Genomic DNA, 21,689 nt, shown 5'->3' on the forward strand with positions numbered 1-21,689 from the left:
ACAAAAACTATTGAATGCCATTAAATATTTTATTTTACAATTTTATCAATATCAATATTAAATATAAAAAAAAATAAAATTATAAATTAATATAAATACAAAATGAAATTGATTAAATAAAAAGAACTAAAAGAAATCTGTTAAATATTTGATAAATATTTGGTTTTTTAATAGAAAGTATATATCTCTCCTGTTTAGTTTTCCGAAAAAACTTTTTTTTTCATTAAAAAATAATATAATTAATATCTTCGGTCTTATTGAATTATATCAATTTACATAACTTCGACACTTTAATAAACTTAAATAAAGTAATCATATAACAAGATTAAAGGTCCTGAGTAAAGTATCGATTATGTCGTTAAAAGTGAAATGAAGTATAATCGTGTAGCTATTTAATTATATTAAAATTGCGAAATAATATCCGCGCGCTCTTTCAATATACGCTATTTTGTCAAATAACTTGCATTTATTTATGAAAGAGACAAACGTATTAATTTACAAATGTGTGCAAGAACGTATTTGATGTGAAGTGACCAATTAGTTCTAATTAACACTTCACTTATTGTTGCGCCCTAATATTAAAATCATGCGTGGGAGAGGAGCAAAATATAGTAACTTTTTAAATATACGGGAAAAATGTTATTTATATTGTATTTGTTTTTATACCACAGTTTATTAAAAAAACTAATTCACATAAATAATTAAAAAAATAAAGACCGCAGTTCTCTCAATTGTTATTTGCTCTATGGAAAACAACAAAGCCATTTGATTGCTTTTATAACTCTCTTATCAACTCTCAGCTGTTTTCTTTCTCTTTCTATCTGTATTTTATTGTTATGTATTGTTTAACTGTGTAACCTATTTATAAATTAAAAACTGAGGAGTTCCCTCGAAAAGATTAAAAATATGAAAAGTATAATAACTGTTGCATAATTCAGTTTTATAAAGAAATTTTAAAAATATCAAATTTATAAATTAATATTGTTTTAAACACATAGCACTATTATGGATATTACTCTCTCTTTTTAGAGTGAACTTCTCTTAAAGTTGATTGCAAATTTCTCTCTTCTTTTAATAAATCACGAATCGACAGCAGTGTGAACTTATATCGTAGATCATCAGTTCTATCATAAATGGGCCTTGCTTACCGATCCGGATGACATTACTGGTGGTCCCAAAGGCTATCTTAAATGCGACATAAGTGTCATCGGCAAGGGTGATACCGTAAAAATACCTCCGAAAAGCGAAAAAGATGAGGACGACATTGAGGGCAATCTCTTATTGCCTGATGGTGTGCCGATCGAGAGACAACGTGCGAGATTCATAGTGAAGGTTTACAGAGCTGATGGCTTACCGAAAATGAATAGCAGCATTATGGCGAATGTGAAGAAGGCTTTTACGGGGGAAGTGAAAGACCTGGTGGACCCATATGTTCAAGTGTCTTTTGCTGGGCTTAGCGTAAGCTCCATGTATCTTTACAACGAACTTAATCATGATATGCATATTGTAAAATCATCTAAAAATATTTATTATAATATTGCTATAATATTGAAAACATTAGTTATAAAAACGTGTTTTGTAATATAAATAAAAATAATTGTTTGCATATATGATATAAAGTTAAAAATAATATAAAAAAAATTAAATATTAAAAATGCTTGCTTTTAAAAAAAGAGATAAGAGATAAATTATATTTTATATTGTACACAGATAAAGGTAAAAAAACATTGTCATAATTGTCATTCTCATAAATATTCTCTGACTTAAAAATGTTTATATATAATATTATATATAGGTATATAATATTATATATAAAATTAATTATATTAATTAAAAATATTGAATTTAAAAATATATTGCTATCTTTATTAATTTATATAAATATTATATATATAAATTTCATAACATAATATAAAATCATATATAATCATATATTTTTTTTATTTTTATATTTTAGGATTATAGTATTTATTTATTTTCGCGTAAATACATGTTGTGAAAATAGATTTAAAATTTGAATGAAACATAATATTAAACAAATTACACATTATGGAGGCAATCCTACATTTTTCTATTTATGGGACTTTAGGGGAAAACAAGCGTGAAGAGAAATAGCTACGCTCCGATATGGAATGAGCAAATAGTTTTCACCGAGATGTTTCCTCCTCTTTGTCAGAGGATAAAGATACAATTATGCGATAACGATCCAGTGCACGCCACCGTCATCGGCACACACTTCGTCGACTTGAAACAAATCAGCAATGATGGCGAAAAAGGTTTCTTGCCAACCTTTGGTCCAGCGTTTATTCATCTCTATGGCAGCATTAGAGATTACAGCCTCATAGATGAGCATTCGACATTAAACACCGGCTTGGGCGAAGGAATCTCATATAGAGCAAGGTTATTGTATAACAATGTATTATTTTATTATTATTCTACTTAATAATAAAATAGTTACATTATATACAAATAGTATTATAAACAGCATTATATAAATAATATTTTAATATATAAATTATATAAATAATATTATAATATAATTAATATTATAATTATATTAATTCATTAATAAAAATTACATTAATTAATATTAAAATTATGTTAATTATTATAATATATAATGTATAATTATTATAAAATAATAAATCTGTGGAGTAAATCAGAACTTGACTTAGAGATATAAAAAATTATTACAAAATTCACAGAAAATTGTAACTTTGCTTCACTGATTGTTAACGTTTAGGCTATTGATAGCGATACGAACCGAAATTACTGACAACGTGGAAATGGCACCATCGGAAATCGAAGTGGAACCAACAGTACCGATCAACGAGACAGCGTATGCGAGAAACGAAGAGTTCTTTCTGTTTGCCACGATCATGGATGCTACAATGATCGATAAGAAACTCGGCGACAAGCCGATGTACTTTGAAATATCGATCGGGAATGCGGGCAACGCTCTAGATGGTCATAATGAAAGTTTCAAGGTGAAAAATCTTATGCAATTAATTCTCGGAAGTCAAATTAGTCGAAAAGATTTTTTTTATTAGACAGCATCACTTAAAGCAAATTTTTTTTTAACAAAAGAAAGAAAAGAGATGGGAAGAAATGTTCTAAAGATATTAATTTCATTTTATTCTAAAGATATTAATTTCTAGAGAATGCAATTTGTTTCGTAGATGTACGATGCAGGATCGAGGGGTGGAGCAAGCGGGGAGGAGGACGAGCTACAGGAAGTGCTTGCTGGATCCTGGCAGAGTACTACACCATCTAGTAAGCCGATGACGCACGATAAGATTTATTATTTTCTACCGTATTGGGATGATAAACCGTGCCTTCATGTAAGAAGCACATGGCCGGATTATAGACGCAGAATGTATAACAGCAATATCATCAGCAAGATCATCGATAAGATGGTAAATTATAGCAGTTTGTAGGTTTAAGCTAATTAATTTGATTACACATATTTTGAATTTAAAGATAACTTTGATTATAAGGGTGTCCCAAAAGTCCCGGACCGGTCGAATATTTCATAAATGCACTTTAGAAAGAAATGTTTCAGACAAAAGTTGTATGGCTTGAAGGGGGCCATCAGATAGTGGCAATGATTTGATCTTGGAGAGTCATTTGAAGATGACGTAAAGGTCACCTTCAATTTCTTAAATAGAATCCCCTAATTTTTATTACATATTCATGTAGCTTATCTCGAGAGCTTTACAAAACACTATAATAAAGTTATTAGAGTATTTCTTCATTGAGTACTTTTCGAGTTATGAGGCTTGAAATCATTTCTTAATTTTGCATAAATCATAAAATATGTAATAAAATATTCATTTTTCGATCTTACCTTAATACTTTTATGTACAAAATAATGAGAGGAATCAATTGGTGTAAAGAAAACACATAGTTGTTTTAAAAAAAAATATGTAATTGCAAATTAAATATTTGTTAATTGCAAATTAAATATTTTTTCTTAAAAATAACTATGTTTTTTCTTTACACCATTTGATTCCTCTCATTATTTTGTACATAAAAGTATTAAAGTAAGATAATCGAAAAATGAATATTTTACAAGATATTTTACGGTTTATGTAAAATTAAGAAATGATTTCAAGTCTCATAATTCGGAAAGTACTTAATGAAAACTAACTTAATTATAGTGTTTTGGAAAGCTTTCGACGTGAGCTATTGGAATATTTAATAAAAAATAGGGAGATTTAATTCCATTTAAGAAATTGACGGTGATTTTCACGTGACTTTCAAATGACTCTCCCATGTCAAATCATTGCCACTATCTGATGGCCCCCTTCAAGCCATACAACTTTTGTCTAAAACATTTCTTTCTAAAGTGCATAGTTTATGAAATATTCGACAGTCCGGGGGTCTTTTGGCACATCCTGTATATTAATATTTTATAATATTAATATACGGGACTGCTCTTTGTATTTTCAGGAGGAAGGATTGTCGGAGGTGCAGTTGCACTTGGAGGATTCAACGTGCGAGAAGCTTCTAAAGACTACCCTCGAAGAGCTAAGCATCAACTGTAACCGATATGTCAGTATTAGCAAATCTAGCGTAACCGGTCCAGGAGTTGGGAAGACGAAACTGGACAAAGAACGAACGAAATTGTGCCAGCGGGAACTAGAAAATATCGGGATCATGTCACGGAACCTCAAGGCTCTCGTGACAAAAAGTAGCTTCAAGGAGAGATTGAAGACAGCTCAGAGCTATCTACAGAAATTAAAATTCCTCGTCGAGGATGTCAGTAGTCGTCATTCAAATACTTATATACGTGTCTCACGAAATAAAACATCGAATCTTTCTTTTTGCAGCCGCAAGATTCCTTGCCGGATGTCTTCATCTGGGTAATCAGTTCCGGTAGACGAATCGCATACCAGAGGATACCGGGTCGTGAACTTATCTACTCGGTGGTCGACGAGGAATGCGGACGACATTGTGGCAAAGTGCAAACTATGTTCCTCAAGGTAAGTAAACAATACTAAAAATAATGTTTTAAATATGTTGTAAATATGCAATCTATTTCTACAACTAAATGTACGAAAGATTGATCAGCTAAACTTAATAAAAAAACTTATAATATGTTTATTAATATAATAAAATATAAATTTATAGTACAGTTATTCTTTTTTATTTATATCTATCAGAAATTTTTGCAAAATGCAAAAATTTTTTTATGGAGATATTCATAAAATGTATGTCTGTATTATATTTTTCTTTATTATATTAATAAGTCTTTATTATATTAATAAACATATTATAAGTTTATTAAGTGTGTAAAATAATTTACTATTTAGCTTCCTTTTTAATCCAAGAAAATTTATTAATATAATAATGCGTGAAAATATTGAAAGAAGAACGTGAATATTTAAAGATTAATATATTACATTAAGACATCCGGTTAACAATTCAAATAATATCGTACTATTCTCATGTTGAGCAGAATATGAATTTAAGGATGTTTTGTAAAATTCCAGCAAAAAGTAGCTGAAAATCATTATTGACGAATATATCCACTTTTGGTGTATTTTCAGTAAAAAATTGTGTGAAATATTACAATTTGATCTTAGCTGCAATTCAGAAATGTATTTTTTAATATTTATTGCGTTTTTATTAAAATATTCCGAATTTTGTTAATCGAAATGATTAACTTTTGGCAGAGAATTTCGCCTTGTGACAGATACATGGCTAACTTCATTGAATTATATTTAATATCTTTTTAATCAGTTAGTACTTGTATAATATTATTTGACCAAATATTTCCTCTGTATCTAAACTTTTGCAAATTTTAAACAAATTCTGAATATTATTTCCATGTGTTTTTATCATTTGAATCGACGTGGTTATACGTTTCCCATAAGAACACATGTTAATTCGGTGCAAAATCCTTATAACTTGTGAACGCTTTAGTGAATCGATTTAAAAATTGTACTGAAGATTCTAAACATATGTAAGGATATTCTATACAATTTTTATTAAATTCTTAATATTTTGCAAATAGGTACAAAACATCCTTAATATTCTTTTCAATATAGCTTCCAGGGAAAAAGAGGTTTGGACCTTCAGGATGGGCAATTCAGACGAAATTGCAGATCTACATGTGGTTGGGGATATTAAAACACAAAAAATACTTCATCCAGAATTTACCGAAAGGATACGAATTCAGTCACGAACTAAAGAACGTGGACAGGCCACGCGCTTTGCCGCCGATTATGCTACATTACGTCCAGAAACATGTACGTATTTTCTCTTTTGACTCGTGCAATTTCCCGAAAATAAATATATAATCGTACACTGTTCCGAATGGATTGCCAGAAATTTCAACTAAGGGCTCACATGTACCAAGCAAGGTCACTGATCGGCAGCGACGCTTCCGGTCTTTCCGATCCATTTGCGAGAGTGATTTGCGGTGAATTTTGCAAGTGCACCCAGGTGATCGACGAGACTCTCAGCCCAACATGGGACGAGCTGCTGTTGTTTGATGACATTTTGATTTATGGCATCGCCGAGGAGATCAAGAAAGATCCGCCGTCCATCGTCATCGAGCTGTTTGATCAGGATAAAGTGGTAAGTAAAAGCAATTTATTGATTCAATTATATATTTCTTTTTTCTTCTCTTTTATAAGTATCTTTTTATACATTTTTCACTTTTAAAATAAAAATTCATGAAAAATTTATCCAAATGCATTTAGACTAGCAATTATTTTTTTACATTTAGAGTAGCAATTATTCTATTACTTCGGACTTTTCAAATGTTGCTGGTAATTTATGCTATAAAATCCAAAATTACTCAAGAATATTCAATATACAAAACAATCGAAGCTTGAGAAAAGGTGTATTTAATTTGTTGTAATTAAATTCAGATTCATATGATTGGAATTATATAACCAGATGAAACGCGTTGATAGGAAATATTACATAGTCATTCCTATATCGCTTCTATGATTTGGTATCGTTCTTTTTACAGAGTCATAGTGTAGCTATGGACATAACACTGCATGAGGGCTCTGCTTTAACAGTTTGTATACAACATGTTGACATTTACCTATACGATGCTGGATAACACGACGCACATTATGCAACACTCGCACCGGAAACCATAACTTAGCATGGCATTCGTTATTTATATGTTAGGATATAGAAGCACAAAGCGGATTCTTGTTGCATCAACATTCACGAATATGGAGTTCCGTAGACTACAAGTTTCCAATTTGTGAAATTGCTGCGGTAGCTCACGGAGAGTCACATGCCCAAACACGACCGCAAAACTTTTATGCTTGGTTTTCTCTACCTTACACGATTTTATGCTGTTGCAGTGAACAAATATATTTCCCTCTATTAATAGCAGTATTTTAATTATACTATTTCTACATATGAAATATTTCCAAAGGAAAGTCTGCATCGTTGTCGGAAAAAAGCATATAAACTAAATGAAGAATTTTTTTTAAATAAGACATCATGGAAAACTTAAAAATATTTATTTATTTGAAAAATATTATACATATATTTTATAATAGCTTATTTTTCAAAATCTAATATCAGAGAACGTCTCTCAAATATTATAATACGTGAATCTTGAGAATTAAAAAATGTTTTATTAAATTATTTTATAATAAATAATATATAATAATATATAATAATTTTATTATTAATAATTTAATAAAAAAATCATTTTATCGCTATTAATAATTAATATATAATAATTTTTCATTTTTCATTTATTCTTTACTGATAATATTTTTATCAAAATTAATTCAAATTACATAAAACGCTAATCTATTTTCCCTTAAAACTATTTCGTGTCATAAATGCAGAATTTAATCTTTTCCCACATGCTCATGAATATCTCATCTATAAGCATATTTGAATTTATTGAATTTAAATGATATTGCAGCCTTCCCACAATTTCCTAATATTCTCATAATCACATAGTCGATGAATGACATTTTTTGCTTCGTATGCATCGGAATTTCTATAAAATAAAATCGATTTTTCAGGGAAAATCGGAATATATCGGACGAGCGATCGCCCGACCTCACGTTAAGCTCGCCTCGGAGCCTTACACCCCTCCGCAATATCCACCATCGTTGGAATGGTATGACGTCACTAGAGGTGCCTCGAGGGCTGGTGAACTTTTGGCAGTCTTTGAATTATTGGAATATCCCTCTACTAAAGATTATGGCTTTCCCACTTTGCCTGATCCTAAGGATCCCAGCTGCGGTTCTCAGACTCCGGGTTCCGGTCAGGATCAAGGCCCGATTCTACCCGTGCCCGTAGGAATTCGACCTACTTTGGCGAAATATCGGTAATACCATCGATTATTTATTCAATTAAAGTTTTTTTTAATTCTCGTTTTAAATAAAGATTAATAATAAACATAAATTATGTAGAACCAACACTAGAGAGATGCATGCGCGCCTTCTCTTTCAAACGTCACCATATATGATTAATTCTTTCAATATCGAAGAGAAGAAAAAAATTTATAGAAAAAATATTAAATTGCTTTTGCACGACTGTATAAATAATAACCGTAATTAATGGTTTTAGAATCGAAGTGCTTTTCTGGGGTTTACGAGATTTGAAAAGAATTCACCTTTTAACCGTCGATAAACCACGCGTGGACGTCGAATGCGCCGGCCACATTCTCTATTCGTCTGTCATAGCAAACGCGAAGAAAAATCCAAATTTCAACACGCCGATTAAATTTCTGGAACTGGAACTTCCCGAGCAGGAACTTTATCGACCGCCATTAACTATAAGAGCGGTGGATTGTCGAAGTTTTGGCAGATATACTCTCGTCGGTACTCACACGATTAATTCGATTCATAAGTATATGTACTATCCTTTGACTAAAAGAGCAAAGGATGCTCAAGAGAGAAAAAAGAGCTTATATCAGCTACAATATACAGGTAACTGTGTAATTAATTTCACTAAAAGCGCTATGAAACTGCTTCATAATTGTGGTAAAACATTGTAATAAGTGGAAAAATTAATGTAATATACAATTTGTGATTAAATTATTAGAGTAATATTAATTGTTCCATTATTAGAAAATATATTTATTTTAATTACATGAGATGCATAATAAAATATGTTCTTGTTGAGTAATAAATTAACTTGCTTATTATAACTATATTTGAGTGGTAGCTAATAAATAAATAAATTAAAAATAAATAAAATAAAATAAAAATAAATTAAATTTTAAAATTGTAATTTTTGTAAAATTATCGAATTAAGTCAATTTTATTATAAATATATAATTTTTTATGAATTAAATCTATATAATTTTCAGTTTTTTTAAATTTTTAATCTAAATTTTATATGTTTATTGTAGCTCTTGATCCATCTAAATCAAGATATCAGCAAACCTCATTGCCTGATTCATTAACCGACTTGGAATCTAATAATGGTGATACCATTATTACTCTCGGATTCGAGATTGTAAATGGTTCTACAAAGAAGGACAAAACGGAGCAAAATATACGCAGGAAGCAGAGTTTAGCCAATGACAATAGCATAGGTATCTTCATCTGAAAACTATATTTAATTATGTTTAATTGAAATCAAGAAATTCATTTAAAATTAAAATCTTAATTATCTTAATTAATATATTTGTATAATATTTCTATAATATTTTCCCTCTGTTATACATATTCTTTATTAGTTATATTTTACTTTAAATATAATATATATATACGACAAATTTCTTTAAATATTTTTAGGCGATTTAGGTGCATTAGAGGACGGAGACGGTTGTCAAGATTGGTGGACAAAGTACTTTGCGTCTGTGGAAGCGATGATCGAAGAGAACAAGGAATTGCGCAAGGAGAAATCCATATTCCAGAACCAGCCAAACGGAACATTACCGATGCTTCTGGACGAAGCTGTTGCTCAAGGCCAATTATCCGCTTCAGGCGAGAAGAATTCCGGAATTACTCCCACAAAAAAATTGTTTGGTTTGAAATCACCGACGAACGCAACAAGATTCTCTTCGAAGCTTAGCCCGAAACAAACCCAATATCAGTCTAAGAAGACCGCTCTCTTGAAGATTTATCCCGGAGAATTGGAAACTCAGCCCGAGTTTGAGCAGTTCAAGGAATGGCTGCATACCTTCGAACTGTATCGCGGTAAAAAAACCGGCGACGAGACCGAAGACGAATCAAGAATCGTTGGCAGTTTCAAGGGTGCATTGAAAGTGTACAAATGGCCATTGCCCAAGGATCTGGTGAATCACACCGTAATGGGTTTCGATCCACAATACGGATTCTTCCAGGGTGTCCCCTCGAATGAGCCTATTCACGTTTTGGTACGAGTTTACATCGTTAAAGCTAATGATCTTCATCCTTGCGATCTGAACGGAAAAGCGGATCCCTACGTGGTCTTACAATTGGGAGGCAAGAGAATTAGCGACAAGGAGCATTATGTATCGAAACAATTGAATCCTGTCTTTGGAAAGTATGTATTTTCTACTAGTATTGTTACATGTATACAATCAAGAATCTTGATAATATAGTAATGAGTTAAATATATTATAGCTCATGGGACTTAAATTTTTATCAAGATATTGGCATTTTTAATTTTTACAGATTTCTAAATTATATAATTTAACTTTATTCTAGTAAATTATATAATTTAAGTTTATATATATATACTCTAAAAATTATTGTTCATATATGCTTTGAAAAACTTTCATGCTTTTATTTTATTTATTCTTCCTTTTATCTTGTGCTGTATATTTTTAACGTATATTTTTAACGTTTATTTTTAACATGTATTTTTAACTGTACCTTTTTAAGGATGTTTTGTACAATCCCAGCAAAAAGTAGCTGAAAATCAATATTGACGAATATAACCACTTTTGGTGTATTTTGAGTAAGAAATTGTGTGGAATATTACAATTTGATCTTAGCAGTGCAGAGATGTATTTTTTAATATTTATCGCGTTTTTACTAAAATATTTCGAATTTTGTTAATCGAAATGATTAACTTTTGGCAGAGAATTTCGCCTTGTAACATGGCTAACTTCATTGAATTATATTTAATATCTTTGTAACCAGTTAGCACTTGTATGATATTATTTCACCAAATATTTCCTCTGTATCTAGACTTTTGCAAATTTTAAACAAATTCTGAAATATTATTTCTAGACTTTTGCAAATTTTAAACAAATTCTGAAATATTATTTCCATGTGTTTTTGTCACTTGAATCGACGTGATTATACGTTTCCCATAAGAACACATGTTAATTCGATGCAAATTAAAATCCTTATAGCTTGTAAACGCTTTAGTGAATCGATTTAAAAATTGTACTGAAGATTCTAAACATATGTAAGGACATTCTGTACAATTTTCATTAAATTTTCAATATTTTGAAAATAGATACAAAACATCCTTAAAATAATTTTATTCATCTTTGAGGAAATAAAAGATAAAATATTCATGTCGTATCTAACAAGCTTATAAAAATTATTTATTATATTCTTTTATTATTTTTTACAATCTTTTATTATTTATTATTGTTTTTCATAACATATAAGTATTTTTATTTAAAGTAGAGCGATTTGAAAGAAAAAATGTATTACAAGATTCAATTACATTTAATCATTAATAATTTGCATTTCGTTTTAAGAATGTTTTGTATGTACAATTCCAGCAAAAAGTAGCTGAAAATCAATATTGAATATATCCACTTTTGGTGTGTTTTGAGTATGAGAAATTGCGTGGAATATTACAATTTGATCTTAGGTACAGTGCAGAGATGTATTTTTTAATATTTATTGCGTTTTTAATGAAATATTTCGAATTTTGTTAATCAAAATGATTAACTTTGGCAGAGAATTTCGCCTTGTTACGAATACATGGTTAACTTCATTGAATTATATTTAATATCTTCTTAATCAGTTAGTATTTGTATGATATTATTTGACCAAATATTTCCTCTGTATCTAAACTTTTGCAAATTTTAAACAAATTCTGAATATTATTTCCATGTGTTTTTGTCATTTGAATCGACGTGGTTATACGTTTCCCATAAGAACACATGTTAATTCGGTGCAAATTAAAATCCTTATAACTTGTGAACGCTTTAGTGAATCGATTTAAAAATTGTACTGAAGATTCTAAACTCGTATGTAAAAACATTCTGTACAATTAATTCATTAAATTCTCAATATTTTGAAAATAGGTACAAAACATTCTTAACGTTTTACACTTGATATTGCGTTCCATATTTTTTCATCTCAAAGAACAAATTAAAGTTATTTATGTTCATTTTTAATTTAATTGCGAATTCGCATTTTTTAAGGTGCTTTGAGATCGAGGCTACGTTTCCACAAGACTCTCTGCTCACTGTGCAAGTTCTAGATTGGGACCTGGTTGGAACAGATGATATGATCGGAGAGACCAAGATTGATCTAGAAAATCGTTTCTATAGCAGACATCGCGCTACGTGCGGACTCACGAAGAAATATGACGAGTAAGTCTAATGGGTAGCGATTATATCACGTATATGGCAAATAAATTTCAGACCTTAATAGTGAAACAAATCGTGTCACGCAATTTGGTAATCTAGCATCTAGCAACGGAGCGACCTTTTTTTTATCTCATCAACAATCATTTATTTAAAATTAGCAAATCCACAAAGAACAAAATACTGTGATTTACTTTTAATGAGCTTCTCTGAACTAAAAATTATTTTTATCGCAATTTCTTTTAATCTAATTCATCGTCCTCTTTTACGTTCGCGTTACATTTGCATATATTATTTAAAATTTAACACTTTATAGATTATATGTTTACGTCAACATATATTAAGATAAGAAAATTAAATTTAAGAAATAAGATCTGATGTACGAAATTGATTATATGTTATTTTTGCTTTAGGACTGGATATAATAAATGGAGAGATGCGATGAAGCCGACTCAGATACTTTCTAAATTATGTAAAGATGGTAAAATCGATGGACCAGTATATTCTCACGGACGTGTTACAATCGGGAGAAAAACATTTTCTCTCTCGAACGAGGAAATGGAATATTACGTGCATACGAAAGGTATTTGAAAGATTTTATAAAAAAAATTCTAGATTCAATTCTAAATTAATATATATTTCTATGATTATAATTTTTATTTATTATTCTATACGTATTTACTTGTTATTATATTATTATTATGTTATATGATTAATATTATATGATTAATGAACTGAAATTAAAGAAGCTTTTACATGTGCAGTTTCGATTATGCTATATGAAGTATTTTTTAATATGAAGTATTTTTTAATTATTTTTCCAGGAATGGAAGAACATCTTGCCTTAGCAGTTCTCCATCAATGGAGCAGCTTTCCTCGAATAGGTTGCGCTCTGATACCTGAACACGTGGAAACCCGACCGCTCTATAATCCAGAAAAACCTGGAATTGAGCAGGGAAAATTGGAAATGTGGGTGGACATGTTTCCAATGGACATGCCTTCACCTGGACCATCTCTCGATATTTCACCTAGAAAGCCTAAGAGTTATGAATTGAGAATTATAATATGGAATACAGATGATGTCGTCCTAGAAGATGACGCCTTCTTTACTGGCGAGAAGATGAGCGATATTTATGTAAAAGGGTAAATTTCTTTTACTCCTGAAATAATCACATATTTATTTAATAATTATATATTAATTATATACGTAAACAAAGAGAGAGAAAGTTATTTTACATATTCATTGCTTTCGAATAGATGGCTTAAAGGACCGGAAGATTGTCAATCCACTGACATTCATTATCGATCATTGACCGGCGAAGGAAACTTCAACTGGCGTTTCATATTTCCATTTGATTATTTAGTAGCGGAAGAAAAGATTGTTATTAATCGTAAAGAAAGCCTGTTTAGTTGGGACGAAACTGAGTGCAAGATACCAGCACGTCTAGAATTGCAGGTAATTCCAAACGTGCACACACAGAAAAAAAATAAGTGTCAAATCAAAACTTATATACTTAAATTAACGTGTTCATTGTTTCATATATACGCAACAATTTATAATCTTCTTAGAAGAATTTAATAATTTTAAATTTCAACAATATTATAGTCTTATTTTAATTTTGTAATTCTCACCTCAAGAATATATAATTATTTAATTCTACTTTAAGAAAATTATAATCTTTGATTTAAAAATGTTATTTTCCATCCAACATTGTTTCGTACATACGCAACAATTTATAACCTTCTTAGAAGAATTTAATAATTTTAAATTTCAACAATATTACAGTCTTATTTTAATTTTGTAATTCTCACCTCAAGAATATATAATTATTTAATTCTACTTTAAGAAAATTATAATCTTTGATTTAAAAATGTTATTTTCTATCTAACATTGTTTCTTTTCCATTCGAGAAAATTAAATCTTAAATCGTAAGAATATATTTTTCTTGATTGAACTATATAAAATGGCTTCATTCAAGTAATCAATTATTCAAGCAATTATATTTTTCTTTAATTAACGGAATATAATCTCATTTCAAGATTTCCATGTTAAAACTAAATATATTTTCGAAACAAGAATGTCCTTTTTTCTGTGCAATCATTACTTTCGCAATTTCATTCCGATATACAGCGTGTGTCAAAAGTTCCGGGACGGCTGGATAATTTGAAAAATACGCATCACAGAGGAAAATGACCTAGACAAAAGTTGTAGGATTTTTCCCGGGCAATCGGACGGTGACCTTAGATTTGACCTTGCATAGTCATTTGAAGGTCACATAAAGATTACCTTCAATTTCTTAAATGGAACCCCCTATTTTTCATTGCATATTCTTGTAGCTTACCTCGAGAGCTTTCCAAAACACTATAATTAAGTACCTTTTTATTAAGTACTTTTTGAGTTATAAGGCTTGAAATAATTTCTTAATTTTACATAAACCATAAAATATCTAGTAAACCATTCATTTTTCGATTATCTTACCTTCTATATATACCTATATACCTATATACCTTCTATACTTTTATGTACAAAATAATGAGAGGAATCAATTGGTGTAAAGAAAACATACAGTTGTTTTTAAGAAAAAATATGGAATTGTTAATTGCAAATTACATATTTTTTCTTAGAAACAACTATGTGTTTTCTTTACACCAATTGATTCCTCTCATTATTTTGTACATAAAAGTATGAAGGTAAGATAATCGAAAAATGAATGGTTTACTAGATATTTTATGGTTTATGTAAAATTAAGAAATTATTTCAAGCCTTATAACTCAAAAAGTACTTAATAAAAAGGTACTTAATTATAGTGTTTTGGAAAGCTCTCGAGATAAGCTACAAGAATATGCAATGAAAAATAGGGGGTTCCATTTAAGAAATTGAAGGTAATCTTTATGTGACCTTCAAATGACTATCCAAGGTCAAATCTAAGGTCACCGTCGGATTGCCCGGGAAAAATCCTACAACTTTTGTCATTTTCCTCTGTGATGCGTATTTTTCAAATTATCCAGCCGTCCCGGAACTTTTGACACACGCTGTATAATAACGACGCTTTTTGCAGGTCTGGGATGCAGATCATTTTTCTGCCGACGATTTTCTAGGTGCTATAACTCTCGATCTCAATCGGTTTCCTCGAGGAGCAAAGAATAGTAAACTTTGCTCGTTGAGCATGTTGAAAACAGACGGTTCTGTGCCGACAGTCAATATCTTTAAGCAGAAACGTATAAAAGGCTGGTGGCCATTTTATGTGAAGAAAGAAAACGAGGATATGGAACTGACAGTAAGTTGATAATATGAAAAATAAATTTGTAAGTGTATATCATTATACTTTGTACAGGGCAAGGTGGAAGCTGAGATACATTTGCTCACGAAAGAAGAGGCCGAGAAAAATCCTGCTGGTTTTGGTAGAAACGAGCCGGATCCGCTGGAAAAACCAAAGTATAATAATATAATATATATGAATAATAATTCTTCTGTCTCTTTATATTTATATTTAATCTGCTTTTATTTTTCATATTTTTTGCAGTCGACCAGACGCGTCCTTTATGTGGTTTCTCAATCCGCTAAAGTCCATCAAATACATAGTTTGGCACAATTACAAATGGGCTATCTTGAAGGCTATAGTCGCGATCGGTTTGATTATACTTATGCTGTTATTCTTTTACGCAATACCAGGTTACTCCGTAAAAAAGATTTTAGGAGCTTAAATGCTATTCATCGCAATGTACAATTGATAGAGAACAATTTTTGACTTGAAAATATATATACTCGTATTACTATATTATTACGTTCCACAAAATCAACGTAAATTAATATGTTCGAATTAATTTCTTCAATTCTTCTTTGACGTTGACTTGTGAAAATTATTTTATAGCGATTAGATAAATGGATATTAAACTCTATAAATGGATCTCAGTAAAATTAATGAATACAGGATGTTTATCTGAGCAAATATTATAAAAATCTCAATTGAGAAATATCCGCTTTGTATAAAATATCAAAGTGAACAAAATATTTTTTAGAAAATTATAGAAATCATTTATCATTCTTACATTTATTTCATATTGTAATTATTTTAGAATAGTGGAAATTATTTACATAAAAATGTATCGTTCTAGATAATTTTAATGATGTATAAAATAACTTCGTCTCTGTACAAGTTGTGCAATGATGTAGCTTATTATAGTAAAAAAAAATCTTTACTCGATTATCAGTTCATAGTGGACCAAAGTAACACCAGAATAGTTGCAAACTAGAATTACATTGTAAATAACTCATGCGCACAGTGAAACTACCTTGAAAACAAGAAAAATGTAATAGAGTAGTGGCTTGTATAAAATGATCTATTTTTACTCGTAGTGTTCTGTCATAGTGATGATTGTGTTTCGCGGGCGAAAACACAGTTCAGTCGACTATTCTTCACTATCATCAGCAAATTGCTCATTGTACATTAAAGAAGAAATCTATGTGTATAAAAAAAGATAAAAATAAAAAATCTGAAAGACGTAAAATAATAAATCATTTTATTGTTCAGTAGACAATGCTGAAAATTTATTAGCTACAAGCGGCATATCGTTTTCCTCGCTCGACGATTCCGTTGAATCATTATTCGTTGTATCTCGAAATTTTTGTTCTTGCTTTTCGTTATAGATTTCTTCGTCTTCAGAAGATACGTATTCAGTTGGTGTACCGAGCTCATCTCCTCGATTTCTAGCTTGAATCCATCTTACTATTTCAACATCTGAATGACTTTCCCATTTTTCTGAAAAAAAAAAAAAAATGCATAAAAAAATTATTTGTCTTTAATTTGAACAATTTCTCAAAAATATCTTTTATAATTTTTAAATTATTAAAGTATTTTCAATAATATATTTTATCGAATAAATTTTTACAAAGAAAATATTTTAATCAATAAAAAAGAATAAAAGAAGAATAATACTTTTATCAACGGTCCAATTTGGTGGATATATGTACAAGCAAATTTTTCCTTCTAAAGCCATGCGTAGTAGCGAATTCGCCGCTCTATATGTATCCAATCTAGCCGCTCGAGCTGTCCTAAAATCCCTTTTAATTGCCCAACCATCGCAAATGTCCATAGCGGACCACGTATCATCATTTTCTGGATGAGGAATCCTCAACAATTTTGGTAAATCCATCCTTTCAGCTAAAAACTTTACAGTCGTATATGGTTCTCTGACTTGGGCGATCGGAAACGAACCCATCAATATCTGCAACTGTTTTGGTACAGTTGAAGGAAAAACTAAACCAGGGCAATCGCACAAGCACACAGTCTTTGTTAGATAAATAGTTTGAAAGTGTTTGGTGTGGCCAGGTGTGCGAGACACGCTTACAACTTTTTTGCCTGCAAAACAAGCAGAGAGAAATAATAAGATTTTTTGACACTGAAATCTTTTGTTATGAATCTCAATACGATTTTATTTTCCTAATTTAGAGAATCAAATCATTCATATTTAATATAGAATATAAATATTTCTAAGAAATTGATTATAGATTGAAAAGTTTTGCATACCCATCAGTGCATTCATTAAAGACGACTTTCCAACGTTTGGCGTTCCAATGCATCCAATGGTCAGAATTCCATTTTTATATTTTTCGTGTTCGAAATAAGTAGTGTCCTCTTTTTCTATTGTTATATTATCTTTATGGTCTATATCATCTAGATCATATTCTAAATGCATCTCCTCTTGAATCTTTTCGTACCAGGAACTCAGGTCAACTTTGTCCTTGACAATGTCTTTACAAGCCTCCAACAACTTTTGCGCTCCTTCTGCGGCCATTCGTAATTTTCCCCTACGACGTCTTTTCTGTATACCCTCCTCGTTATTCGTATTACCACGAAGATTATAAGTAGGATATGAAGTAAACATTAAAATGTGTAATTTTGGATATTGACTGCGAAAATATTCCCTCCAAGCCACTACCAAGGCTGGAGGCGCTAGATCAACTTTGTTTAACACCATAATCATATCTTTTTGCAACTTGTTAGTCACATAATGGTACAAATATGGAGGAAACATCAAAACAGGATATCGAATATCAACAATGATCAACAGAATATCTGACATCTCTAAGACTCTCCATAATTGTCGCCAGGTTTCTAAATTCAACTCAAAATAACTCAAGGTACCTAATTCTTCCATGTTCTTTAAGTATTCCTAAATACAAAGAATTGTATTGTTAGCTAAAAGTAAATTCAACATAAAATATAATTTTGTTTAACACAGATTTGCAATTGCATACTGTGAAATATCTCTGTTCTCTTATATTTAATTGCTCTTTCGTCATATTAAAATCCCACGGAGGCCGCTTTGGCATGTCAATCCCAGGTGGAAAATAATTGTCGGAAATTTCTTGATCCTTGAGGCTCACAGACTCAATACTTTTTAAGGCTTGTTCTTTGCGTTTTCGCAATTCCTCGTTAGTCTCTTGAAAAAATTGTAGTGTATATCTATTCCCTGAAGATTTATTATCCCTGGGTTGCTTATTTATTTTTTGTACTTGTCTCCCATACTCTGTATTGCTCGCATTGCTAGAGCATTCATCTTCATCGTCATCTTGATTTGTGGCAAATATATAAACATAAATATATATTGTTATTTTATATATTTTATAATAATATTTTATAATCATAAATTGCTATCTATCACTATAATTAAATAAAATATCTATGGGATCAATATGACCTGTATCTTTAAAAATTAATAATATAAGTCTAGATTTTAATTTCAAAAGCACAAGCAAAAATTCTGTTATCTTTAAATTTATAAAAATTATAAATTGATGTAAATCTATGTTTACATTATATTTGATATATAAAAAGAAAGATAAAAAAATAATAGATTTATGACACGAAAAAAGAGAGGTAAAAAAATATATCAAAATATTTGTATAACATTTTATATAGATAACATTTTAAAAACAATAAAATCGTTAGAAATCGGGATTTCTTATTCTAAACTTTCCAAATGTCACTAAAATCTTTAATAAAGATATTAACATATATACCAAACGAAATTCGTTGACGTTGTTTTTTAACCTGCATTTGCAGCTTCTTGGCTTTGCCGCTGAATGGAGTTTTCCGTCTTCCCTGAGGCATGTTTCCGCAATTTTAACTTCTTTACCTCTCCTCAAATACTCAATTCGAGCTCTTAATATCAATCGGATGTGACTTATATATCAATTTATCAATCTCAACTTTATAATCAAAGCCATTATATTAACGCTAAAAATCACGTTATTCGCAGCATGACAAAAGTCCATCACTCGATAAGAAAGTAATCAGCTGATCGCCCAATTGCGCAGAAATGTCAAACAGAGAGAAGACTGAGAGATGTCATGGCCGGCTTTCAGATGATCCCTGGAAGCGATGCTCCCTCTGTGGACATCAAAAACGTGGACATGAACTACAACAAATCAATGCCACGAATGTTCTCAGAGGATAACATATGTCCCTTTGATAATATAAATAATATAAATAAAAATATAAATAATTTAATTAATAATAATTTATTATATAAATATATTAGTATGTTTTCTCTTTTCACGCTTATTTATATTATATATTTATATTATATACTTATATTATATATTTATTTATTTATGTGTCTTCTTTTTCTTTTTCTCGACATCATTTATTTATTTATTTATTTATTTATTTAATTCGCTCTAAGTCAGTGTTTTAAAATGCAAAACTAAATATTATAAAATTTGACTCGAAGAAGCGCGATAAAACAATCGAATAAATTCAAATCATTAGCATAAAAGGTTCCGTGATACATCAATCGTTTATAATTAATTAATTTAAAATAAAATATACTTTTATAATTTAAAATTACACGTGTATATGTAGTACGTAAAATATTTCGGCAGAGAATTATCAATATCATGTTTAACCTTGATGACGTATATAGCAAGCGAGCTATACATGTCACGGCTTTGTCATCATTCGTACGGTAACATTCGAATAATAAAGTAGTGCGAAATGCTTCGTATATCAAATTCTTTTTCCAACCCGATCGTGACTAATATTGCAACATAATTCGTTAGAATTATTATAATTAACAAGTATCTTTTGATTAAATTTTTCTAAAAAGCAAGTATAAATTAATTATTAATTAAACAATAGTTATATCACGATTTTTCATTACTTTAATTTTTGATTTTACGAGATTTGTATTTTATGCATATATACTATATATACATACATCAATAGTACTAGTACTATTCGCTCTGCTTATTATTGTTATATTATTAATTTCGTATAAATGTTGCTCTTATGATATAATAAAGTGTGAATTTCATATGATTATTCCGCGATCGAGAATAGCATGCAAAATGTCGCATGCATTAGACTTTGGAAATTAATCGTATTCTACTAATTGTAATTAATTATATTTACCCGGATGAGTGTCACCAGGAAACAGTGAAGATATACAAGGGAGAAAAAAAAATCTGGAAAAGCATTGGACAACGGAACACACACACACACACACACACACACACACGCGCGCGCGATAAGTAATTTTATTATTTATATATTATTTTCATACATAATAAACATTGTTTGTTCTTTTTTCATTGTCTGGATAGTGATATTTATTCTAAATTATCATGCAATACAACGTACATGTAATATATGACACATATATTATATATATAACATACATTCCACATTTTAATTTCAAATATTTAAAATTATAAAATAAAATATTTTTATACATGAAAACTATGGATATATTAACATTTAATAGATACATTGTAATATATTAACATTTAATTATTATAATATTAACTATGGATAAATTAACATTTAATAGATACATTATAAAATATTTTTTATAATATATTTATTTACATATTTTATATAAAAGAATTAGATTTTTATTCATTAGATTTTTTAAAAGTTATACTTAAGAACAATTTTTTCGATAATTGTGCACTTGATGATTAAATATCTGTTCAACGGACAAAAAAAAATATAAATAGGGCGTAATAATTAGTTTCTCAAAATCATTTATTTTGGACACTTTGCTTTATAAAGGGATCTGTAAAAATACTGTTTGTTTGCGTACTTAATTTGTGTTTAGCGTTTACATTTATAACAAATAATCAGAGGAAGTTTTCGAAATTGTTATGTAAATGTTCGAAATTAATATTACTGCGAGTCATTTTCTTCTTTCTCTC

At 29.7% G+C, this 21,689-nt stretch overlaps 2 protein-coding genes across 5 annotated transcripts in view; one reads left to right on the plus strand and one right to left on the minus strand.

Moving 5' to 3' along the window:
- The window catches only part of LOC105257499 (otoferlin), a 41,317-nt gene extending 24,890 nt beyond the window's left edge, over window positions 1-16,427 (plus strand). For 2 of the 4 annotated variants that reach the window (XM_025407721.1, XM_025407724.1), the window contains 20 exons: window positions 1,115-1,458; window positions 2,090-2,400; window positions 2,744-2,987; window positions 3,180-3,416; window positions 4,453-4,761; window positions 4,833-4,985; window positions 6,054-6,254; window positions 6,334-6,585; window positions 6,986-7,036; window positions 8,016-8,323; window positions 8,566-8,927; window positions 9,353-9,538; window positions 9,741-10,473; window positions 12,323-12,493; window positions 12,901-13,070; window positions 13,312-13,630; window positions 13,745-13,943; window positions 15,547-15,765; window positions 15,823-15,923; window positions 16,012-16,427. In XM_025407721.1, coding sequence (XP_025263506.1) covers window positions 1,115-1,458; window positions 2,090-2,400; window positions 2,744-2,987; window positions 3,180-3,416; window positions 4,453-4,761; window positions 4,833-4,985; window positions 6,054-6,254; window positions 6,334-6,585; window positions 6,986-7,036; window positions 8,016-8,323; window positions 8,566-8,927; window positions 9,353-9,538; window positions 9,741-10,473; window positions 12,323-12,493; window positions 12,901-13,070; window positions 13,312-13,630; window positions 13,745-13,943; window positions 15,547-15,765; window positions 15,823-15,923; window positions 16,012-16,192 — 5,051 coding nt within the window. In that variant the 3' untranslated portion in view covers window positions 16,193-16,427. The remainder of the gene's footprint in view (window positions 1-1,114; window positions 1,459-2,089; window positions 2,401-2,743; window positions 2,988-3,179; window positions 3,417-4,452; window positions 4,762-4,832; window positions 4,986-6,053; window positions 6,255-6,333; window positions 6,586-6,985; window positions 7,037-8,015; window positions 8,324-8,565; window positions 8,928-9,352; window positions 9,539-9,740; window positions 10,474-12,322; window positions 12,494-12,900; window positions 13,071-13,311; window positions 13,631-13,744; window positions 13,944-15,546; window positions 15,766-15,822; window positions 15,924-16,011) is intronic. The other 2 variants (XM_025407722.1, XM_025407723.1) reach the window with 2 other exon arrangements.
- A 151-nt stretch (window positions 16,428-16,578) lies between these two features.
- On the minus strand, window positions 16,579-19,799 carry LOC105257498 (guanine nucleotide-binding protein-like 1). The gene is made up of 5 exons (XM_011268153.3): window positions 19,512-19,799; window positions 18,747-19,060; window positions 18,016-18,661; window positions 17,425-17,847; window positions 16,579-17,247 (listed from the first exon to the last, which is right to left on the minus strand). Exons 1-5 carry the CDS (start codon window positions 19,600-19,602, stop codon window positions 17,009-17,011), a joined length of 1,713 nt encoding a protein of 570 aa, XP_011266455.1. The 5' UTR covers window positions 19,603-19,799; the 3' UTR covers window positions 16,579-17,008.
- Window positions 19,800-21,689: the final 1,890 nt, after the last annotated feature.

Source organism: Camponotus floridanus, unplaced genomic scaffold (assembly GCF_003227725.1).
Source record: "Camponotus floridanus strain SB8 unplaced genomic scaffold, Cflo_v7.5 scaffold185, whole genome shotgun sequence".
In the NCBI taxonomy this organism is placed as follows: Eukaryota; Metazoa; Arthropoda; class Insecta; order Hymenoptera; family Formicidae; genus Camponotus; species Camponotus floridanus.